This window comes from Cicer arietinum, chromosome 6 (genome assembly GCF_000331145.2).
Source record: "Cicer arietinum cultivar CDC Frontier isolate Library 1 chromosome 6, Cicar.CDCFrontier_v2.0, whole genome shotgun sequence".
Classification (NCBI taxonomy): Eukaryota; Viridiplantae; Streptophyta; class Magnoliopsida; order Fabales; family Fabaceae; genus Cicer; species Cicer arietinum.
The window spans coordinates 64917710-64927702 of NC_021165.2; the positions used below are offsets into that span (position 1 = coordinate 64917710).

General features: G+C 30.7%; 2 protein-coding genes across 2 annotated transcripts in view; one reads left to right on the plus strand and one right to left on the minus strand.

Annotated features, from left to right (window-relative positions):
• The window catches only part of LOC101501720 (alpha carbonic anhydrase 7), a 2285-nt gene extending 455 nt beyond the window's left edge, over positions 1 to 1830 (plus strand). The window contains exons 2-7 of the mRNA XM_004505985.3: positions 130 to 347; positions 453 to 559; positions 681 to 783; positions 1093 to 1260; positions 1385 to 1438; positions 1620 to 1830. Of these exons, the coding sequence (XP_004506042.1) occupies positions 130 to 347; positions 453 to 559; positions 681 to 783; positions 1093 to 1260; positions 1385 to 1438; positions 1620 to 1688 (719 nt within the window). The 3' untranslated portion in view covers positions 1689 to 1830. The remainder of the gene's footprint in view (positions 1 to 129; positions 348 to 452; positions 560 to 680; positions 784 to 1092; positions 1261 to 1384; positions 1439 to 1619) is intronic.
• Positions 1831 to 2367: 537 nt separating this feature from the next.
• On the minus strand, positions 2368 to 4466 carry LOC101501405 (protein LYK5-like). Its single transcript, XM_004505984.4, has one exon. The coding sequence runs from the start codon at positions 4255 to 4257 to the stop codon at positions 2437 to 2439; it is 1821 nt and encodes a 606-aa protein (XP_004506041.1). The 5' UTR covers positions 4258 to 4466; the 3' UTR covers positions 2368 to 2436.
• Between the last annotated feature and the right edge of the window lie 5527 nt (positions 4467 to 9993).

A 9993-nucleotide genomic window follows, 5' to 3' on the forward strand; every position in this document is an offset into this window, starting at 1 on the left:
CTTTCCCTAAACGAGGGACCAAAACACACAAATACAATGTTTTATACATATTAACGTGCTAAAATGTTCCAAGATTATTAGTGGTAAATAATTTTGTTTAATTAATTTTAATTTTGATGGCACTTGCAGAACATGAGAGTGAGTTTAATTACGATGAAAAGAGCATGAAAGGACCACAACATTGGGGAGATATTAAACCCGAATGGAGTATGTGCAAAAATGGAACAATGCAATCACCAATTGATTTGTTGAATCAGAGGGTTCAAATTGTATCCAATCTTGGAACACTTCAGATCAACTACAAGCCCTCCAATGCAACTCTTAAAAACAGGGGTCATGATATCATGGTTAGTTAATAAAAAAATATCTTATCATATTATAATTATTAAAAATATATATTTTCTTTATGTAACACCTAATTAATTTATTTGAATCAAATTCTTTATGAACAGCTAGAATTGATTGCGAACTCAAGCTATCTACAAATTAATGGAACTCAGTATGTACTTAAACAATTTCATTGGCATTCTCCCTCTGAACACACTATAGATGGCAAAAGGTACATACTTTTTTATTGCTTACATATTTAATTTAATATTGATCCAAATCATGATATTAGTATTATTCTATTTTAACAAACTCGGAGTAACTCCAAATAACCATCATGAATTGTGTTGCAGATTTGATCTAGAGTTACACATGGTACATCAAACTCCATCAGGACAAACAGCAGTTATTGGAATATTGTACAAGACTGGAAGACCTAATCCTTTCTTTTCATTGGTAAAATTAATTAATTAAATACCATTTCATATTTTCATTTGTCATCACAATTCACTTACTGCATGCAATCATACTGTATCAGCCGTCCCATCAAGTTTAGAACGCCCATATTTTAAGATTGAATTTTTTGTTGAAAAAAAATTCAAAATATATCTTAAAATTTAAAGAGTTCGGTCTTAAATGAATGACGGAGATCAGTATGATCATATAGAGTCACATTGCATATAATCCAAATCTATATTTTTGTGATGAATGAGTTAACTATATGATAGATTAACTTTTAATTTTGTTTTCTTTTCAAATATATAGTTGAGAAGTGACTTAGAGGCAATTTCTGAAAAAACAGAGGAAGAAAGAGCACTAGGTGTAATTGATCCTAGGTGGATCAATTTTGGCAAAACGCATTATTATAGATATATTGGTTCGCTGACTACTCCATCATGCAGTGAAAATATTACTTGGACAATTATTCAAGAGGTTAGTTTAATTTGCTAGTCCAAGATTTAATTTTTAAATAATTAGTTTTATTGGTGATATTTTTTGTTTACAAAATTTCCTTACACTCTTTCAAATTAATTGTATATTCTATTCAAATGATCAGGTGAGATCTGTTTCCAAGGAGCAAATCAAATTGTTTCGAGTTGCGGCTCATGATGTAAGTTACTTTCATAATTAAAAAATAATAATAATAATTCTCAAGGATTATTTTCTATGGTTGTTGCTAATGTTATCTATACAAAATATTTCAAAAGATATTTATGCATGGTCTAAAACAATAATTCCAATTTGCTTCCCTTTGTATTGCTTTTCTCATAATGTTAATTTCATAATGGCAGGAATCAAACAGTAATGCAAGACCATTGCAACCATTAAACGACCGCTTAGTGCAGCTTCAACAAACCTAAAGAAGATTAACGTTGAAGTACTTCAAATGCATTCGTGAGGACCAGAATATGATTGGGAAATTTTATTTTGTAGGATAGCGAATAATGCATTTTCACACTCACTAAGCTTATTATTATTTATTATTATTATTATTATTATTAATTGCTGCTACCTTATTTATTTTTATGTTACTTACATGGTTAATTTTAGTTTTATACTAGTAGGACATCATTTTTTTTCATTCCTTGCGGTGTAAATAGTTTGTTTTTTTTAAACTCAAATAAACATGAGGCATTTCATTAAAAATAATCGGAAAAAACAATAAAAAATGTAATGCAACAAAACCAATTTGATAATTGTTGATACATATTCGGTGTAATTAGACTTAGTTAGGGTTCGGTAACTCTAAGTTATGACAGCAAAGCGTTGTTAAAGTTCATTGTGTATAAAAAAAAATTAACTAACCAAAATAAAATCAATTAGATTAACTTTGAAATGGCGAACTCTATTACTAAAGTTTTTGCTGTATAAAAGACTAATACACCGTTAATTTTAGAAATTTACGATTTCAATCATTTATACATTCAAAACTAGTAATATAACTATTTTTTTTTTAGAAAAACAGAGAAGATTTTTATTCCATCAAATTGTTTAACAATGACTCAATTATAAAGTTTTGTCAATACTAATACTAATGAATGATTGTGAAACTATTTCTCATGAATAAATATTTCTTACAATGAAGTTTCATGATTACCATAATTTTACCTAAACCATTTTTGCAAGCACCTTCATGATATCATCCATAGTTGGCCTATGCAATGGATCATCTTTCACACAATCCTTAGCCAAAAAACACAAACACAGAGCCTGTGGAAGTGAATAATCCTTCAAATTTGGATCCATAAAACTCCTCAATCCTTCAAAACAACCACCTTGATCACTACCTTCCCCCAACAAAAAACCAATACAATCTTTAATTGATTTTCCATCAAACTTTTCTCTTCCTGATATCAACTCAAGCAAAACAACCCCAAATGAAAAAATATCAACTTTTTGTGAAACTGATCCATGCAAATTAATATTGTTAGAAACCCCACCAACATCAGCCAATTTTCCTCTCCAATTTTCTGTTATGAATATATTTCTACTATTCACATTCATATGAGCATAGGAAGGAAAAGAACAATAATGTAAATAGTATAGACATGTTGCTATGTCAAAAACTATTTGTATCCTTCTAAACCAATTTAATGAATTGCATGGATCAATTAAACAATCCCTTAAGCAACCATTTTTAGGTAACTCAAAAACTAAGTAACACATTGAAACATTAATGCTCTCACCATAACAAACACCAAGTAAATTCACAATATTAATGTGATTGATTCTTGAATGTAAATCAATTACCTCACTAGTTTCTTCAAATCTCAACCTCTTTACCATCACATCAATATCATTAATCATACCCTTATAAACAAAATCACCAAACTTGTTCTCATCACTAAAAAAGTTTGTAGCTTTTTCAACTTCTTCTATATGGTAATTGAGCAAACAATACTTCAATCCAACAAGAAAATCAGGTGATAAACATGAAGTAGTTGTAGATGTTCTCATTGGTGAAGACCATAAGGTTGTTGTTGAGTTTGTTGGATTAATAAAGGAATGAACATCATCATTTTTTCTCAACTTTTTCATATATAGTCCACTGGCAACTAATGTTATGAGCAACAACAAAAAACCTATAATAGGTCCTGCAATATAGAAATTTGATGGTTGTGTTGATTCTTGTGGCTTCAATGGATTTGTTGGAAGAAAACCAGGAGGTGGAGAAGGTGAATCAGGAATATCAAATATTTTGATTGGAACATTACCATTATCACTTAATGGAATCAAAACAACTGTGTCGGGATAAATAGTTGAAAATGGTTTCAATTCATTAGCTTCCAAGAAATCTTGAGTTGAGAAACCAAATTTTTTACTAAGTTTATCTGAATCATCATTTTGTATTAAAGGATATGTTAGAAAATACTTTACTCTTTTAATACTAGAGTCATTTTGAGGACATGTACATCTAAGAGGTACATCAAACAAATCACCAACTTTAGGCTCTTGAAGATGATTTTCCTCTGCCAAGGTGAGATTTTTTACTAGTCCTTCAAAAACTTCACAAGCAATGTTTGAAAATGTTGTTGCAGTTTCAAGAACTTTGTAGGTGACTTTGGTCTGATAAAATTGGCCAGAACAGGTGCATTCCACAGGAATAAGAACCTCTTTACCTTGTTTGAGTACTTGAGATGAAGATGTGAGGTTGTTTATATGAAGAATTTCATTAGTGTTTTTGTTGAAGAGGTTTGAAATTTGTGAAATTGTGTTGAAGTTTTGGTTGGATCTATAGACTAAGAATGTTTTGCATGAATGAAGATCATGTGTTGAATTGCATGTGTATCTTGAACCTGGAAAAATTTCATTTGATGTACAAATGGAAATGTCATAAGGTTGTTGAGAATTGCATAGAGTTATGCACATCCATGCAACAAACCAAATATGAATCATGATTTTATTGTAAGTAAGTGCATGATTTCCCATGAAGCTATATGAGTTTTTAGAAGTCACTAGTAATAGCAAAAAACAGAATGAAAGGTGAACAAAGGAAGAGTTTGAACTGTATTTGCTGATAAATTATACAAAGAAAAGAAGACATGACAAATTGAGTGTGGAAGAACTCCAAATTTGCTGTGTCAACAATCACACACTTAGACATTATTCTATGAGAAGCATACAAAGAAAGATGACATTAGAGATTATGACCCTTTAACAAAAAATGTATTAAGAATTTGTCAATTGGTCAAATACATGTGTCACAAGCCGGCCGGCCCAAAAACATATTGTTACAAATGGATATATACATAAAGATATTGATTTTTTTTAATAGACAAATGTAACTGGTTAAATTGTTAGTGGCAAAGAGAAAATGTTTAGTTGTAGGAATTAAATCTTTCACTTCCTTCTTCTCAATATTTTATTGGTGTCTTTTAACTCCTAGCTGCGATACTCATAAATACTACTGCTATATATATTACCGTCAACAAAAATATATATATTTGATTTAAAATTTAAATAAAATATATTACTCTCTAGTGACTAAATTTTTTCTTATAAATAGCACCGGTATATGAATTTAATTTCATACATTAAATAGTTATTTGTGACACATGATATTTCATTTCTTTCTATTTGTTTTTTCCCAATCAAATTCAGTATCTTTCAAACAAATTTATGTTTATTTTATTTTGATGAGAAATTCTTGAAGTAAAATATTGTTATGAAAATTGGATAATATATGTATTTATAATTGGTTATAATTGACATGAAATTGTTCTTGGTTTAGTGGTTATGTTTATTGTGTGTCTTCTTATATTTAATTAAGAACAAAGAATTGTCAATTTGTCATCCACTTTTTATATTTGCTGGTTATTTCATTTGCTACATATAATCTTCATCAATAACTTCATAAAATTAAATATTAGTTAATGATGTATTTTATAAATAATAAAAATAAATTTTAATATTTTTATTGATTTTAAAAATCTAGATAATTGTTTATTTTTAAAGTCTCTTTTCTTCTTATTAACAAGTAAAATTAATAAAAAATTTAAAAGATAAAAATAAAAAACGTTTTAAACGAGCCTTAGTTTTGGAATTTTTATCGATTTACATGTATTGATCACTATCAACTGTATATAATATCGCCCGTGAAAATGATTTTTTTTTATTTAATATCCCCTGTAAAAATGATTCTGTTCATATTAACTAGAAGACAAATAAATTAAATATAAGAGATAAGTTAGAGAAAACGCTATTTTAATTACATTCATTGTAGGTGTTTTCAATGAGTCGTTGTTAATAATTTTCAAAAATAATTTTAGATATTTTAGTTGGTTAGTTATTTAAATTGATAAATTAGTTATATTGTTTAATTAATTGTTTTATTTAATTAATTATATAAATTTATGTATATCTATAATATAAATAATATTCTCTCAATTATCAATATTATTCAATTTACTTTTTTTTTTCTCTTTTATTAATGACTTAAATCAAGAGTCATAATATATTATTACATTGGAAAAATATTTATAAAAACTTATTTGATTTATCTTTCTTTATCGCCTTTGATGATTGAACAATTTGTTCACTTTCTTATTCTTCTTTCTCCATTCTAAACTAGTTATTTCTCCTTCTTTCTTCATTTTCTTCTCATTATCTCTCAAATTTCAAGTTAGAATGATTTCATCACGATGATAAAATTCTACATGGAACTCAAATTGCAAGAGTGGCTCCAAAAATTAATCATTTGTTTTTTTGCATATGATAGCTTCATATACTAGGGGGACTCTCTTCAAGATGTCTATACCAATCAAGGACTGCTTGATATTTATCAATTTGTTTCTGGTCAACTTATCAATTTGTTTCTGGTCAACTTATCAATTTGGATAAATTAGAAACCTCTTTCAATCGAAATATATACGATAATCGTAAAATTTTATTCTAAGATTGGATAAAAAGTAAGTTTGTTGAGTGTCATGCAAAATATCTGGGGCTACCTTCTTGTCTAAGCAATAGGTATTTAATTTTGTCCAAGATAAGGTGTGGAAGAAGTTTAGGGTTGGAAAGAAATTCTTTTATCAATCGCATGCAGAGAAGTTTTGATCAAAGTAGTGGTTCAAGTAATTTCTATGTATGTTATGAGTTGTTTTCTACTTCTGATGGATTTATGTGAGCATATTAAAAGCATGATTAGTAACTTTTGTGGGGTAGCAAACAAGGTGAACGTATAATTCATTGGATTAATTGAGAGACATTATGTAAAGAAAAAAAGAGGAAATGTGGGATGGGTTTTAGAATGTTCTATGACTTCTGTAAGTATAGAAGTGCGTCTAAGAGGGGGGGTGAATTAGGTGTTAGTAAATTTTCTTGTTTTTAGTGATATGGTAGTTGAATTTTCTGAGTTGATATAATGTATACTAATAGTAATGTGGAGTAGATAAATGAACTCAAAGATTTATCCTGGTTCCCCTTAAAACCAAGGGTACGTCCAGTCCTCTTGCACACCACAAGAGATTGATCCACTAATTGTCAGAAATTGTACAACTCCCACCCTGGGATTCTTGCTACAAACTTCTAACAACACTCCTAAGATAGCACACCGCTATCCTAGATTAAGCTACTTTTTAAGAAAATATTACTTTCTTTTACAAGTGATACAATATGATTTGACTAAGAATAAGGGAAGTATATTGATTAACAATCCAAGAGGTTTAATGAAAGAATACAATGATTTGGAGTCATTCCAGATGTGAAAAATTGTATTGCTTCCAGTTGTATTCGAATACAGGATGTGTGTATTCGAATACACCTCTTTGTAACGTTCAAAAATATTCAAAATTTATACCTTGTATTCGAATACACATGTGTGTAGTCGAATACAGATTAGTGAAAATTTGCTACTGACTTACTATGTATTCGATTACAGATTATTGAAGTCGAATACAGATATAGGGATTTTGGCCACTGACTTGCAGTGTAGTCGACTACACATAGTCGTAGTCGAATACAACTTTGAGATTTTTGCTTCTGACTTGCTTTGTATTGCTTCCAGTTGTATTCGAATACAGGATGTGTGTATTCGAATACACCTCTTTGTAACGTTCAAAAATATTCAAAAATTAAACCTTGTATTCGAATACACATGTGTGTAGTCGAATACAGATTAGTGAAAATTTGCCACTGACTTACTATGTATTCGATTACAAATTATTGTAGTCGAATACAGATATAGGGATTTTGGCCACTGACTTGCAGTGTAGTCGACTACACATAGTCGTAGTCGAATACAACTTTGAGACTTTTGCTTCTGACTTGCTTTGTATTCGAATATAGGATGCTGTATTCGAATACACTTATGCATTTTGTCAAAAACATGATTTTTAAAAGTAGTACACATAATAAAAGATTGACATAACGAAGGATGAAAACAATGTTAATTAAGGACAACAAAATAGTCAACATATGTGTAACAAGGTTCAACTTAGTACATAAAGCACACCATAAGACAAACTACAAATTTAAGACATGAAACAAACTACAAGGCATAATAGAATCCTAGGGACGATCAAAATCCGTTGGAATGTGAAAATGATCAAGTTTGTCAGATAAACCACTAATGTCGTGAGATAACTCGTCAAGGTTGCGAGCAATAGTAGTTTCAATGTTCTGGAAGCGAGTGTTGACAGAAGTGGTGAGATTATCGAATTGAGTGTGAAAGAAAGTTTGGAAAGAATCAAGGCGAGCCATGAGCATTTGATTTGAGATATATTCATCATCAGAGGCTGTATCCTCATCATCTTCATCAACCTGGGCAACAACATTTGAAGGTCCAGCAGTGTCTTCGGGAGCAACATCAGATGATTGATCATAATCACCTTTATGCACAAAAGAATTTAGTTGCTCATTCCATACTATCCGTATGCTAGGCAGGACGCTCAAATCCAGCATATTTTCTTTGGTGGGTGTATACATGACTTCATCAGAGAAGTCCACCCCAAAGTGTTCTAAAATTCGGGACACTTCTTTCGCATATGGTAAGACAATTGCCTCTCGGGATCCAAACATGACAGATTTCACAAAATATGCCCAATTTAGTTGACAAAATTCATATATGAAATTCATAATTTGTAATTCAAACTCCGAAATTTGGGAGTAATTGCCAGCCTTCGGAACCAGAATGTAGCTAAGGAAATAGTGCAAAAGGCGATTGTCAACGGTAAGATATCCCACTCCATACCGTTGCTGGGCATATTTGGAACCAGCCTGAGTCCGCTTTTGTTCCATTGTGCGTCTGTCAAATCGACATAGAGCAACATATGCATCATACTTAGAGATATCAGCTCATTCACACAAGTTGTTGGGACAAAAGTTTTGACTGTTAAAGGGAATGTTTAGAATTCCGCCTATAGTTTTGGTATTTAACCGAATGGTTTTACCCTTAACTCGAGATACCAGCATTTTGCCATCTTGGATGAGATTGCAATAAAAAACCCTAACTAAGTCAGGATAGACAGGACCTTTGTAGCCTATAAACTCTTCAACATATTGTGCCTTGAGCAACTCAGGAAAGTTAAAGGCAGAGAAAGAGTTTAAAATATCATATTTTGGAATGATCAGTCGCTTGTCGGAGTAGAATGTGTGAAAACGATCAATTTCTTTCGATGTGTGTAGAAGTCGGGATAAATCCGTGATGTTGGGATTCCTTGTTCGTTTTCTTGAAGGACCCACTGCTGCATGCTTGGTTCTTGGTCCTCGTTTGCGGGCATCCATGGTGAGAAATGAGTTTTTGGTAAAAAAATGGGTTTGAGAGAAATGTGAGAAATCTGATGATAAATGCCAAGAAAGAAGTAAGGATTGATGTAGTATGCAAGGTTGAGTAAATGGGTAACTGAGTGAAAGGAGGATGGACGAGATTTTGGGAGAGGAGAGGAGAGGCTACAGTTGTGTATTCGAATACCAAATGTAAAATAACCCTAAAAAGTGAAACAGCTTTTATATTTGGGCAAAAACGCGAAGGTGTATTCGACTACACCTAGTTGTATTCGAATACACATTGTTCTGGGAACGTGTATTTGACTACGCATTAGTTGTATTCGAATACAATAATTTCTGGAAAAGTGTGTATTCGAATACAGACATTTGTATTCGACTACATATGCGAATTTTTGCTTAAAAACTAAATTTTTATGGAAATCTCAACATATAATGCACAAATTCATATATCAAGAAACAATAATCATCAAGGAACTTTATTTTAACAATTTTAAGATGAAATTTTTGAAGAGATATGACAAATTATATATACCATGCTTGCATACCTACAAAATTGAAATCAAATTTTATTAGGTACCCAATGTGCTTTGGGTCCTTGATGATTAGTACCTTTCTTTACCCATACGTAATGCTCTCTTGGAATACTAACGTTTCTAATGTGATAGACATTAGGTGTATGACCATGAATACCACAATAAGAACAAGTATGAGTAAATCTATTTTCAAAAGCATGTGTATGAGATTTACTATGAATAACTTTCTTTTTATAATGGTGATCTTTTTTCATAATTATAATCTTTTCTTGATTGGATTGATTACTCGCTTTGACAAAAATGGTCTTATTCAGGTTTGGTTTATCAACTTTTAAGTATCCAAGACCACTTTTGTCATTTGAGTATCTTTGCATATTTAAAACATTTTCCAAGCCTATTTGTCCTTTTT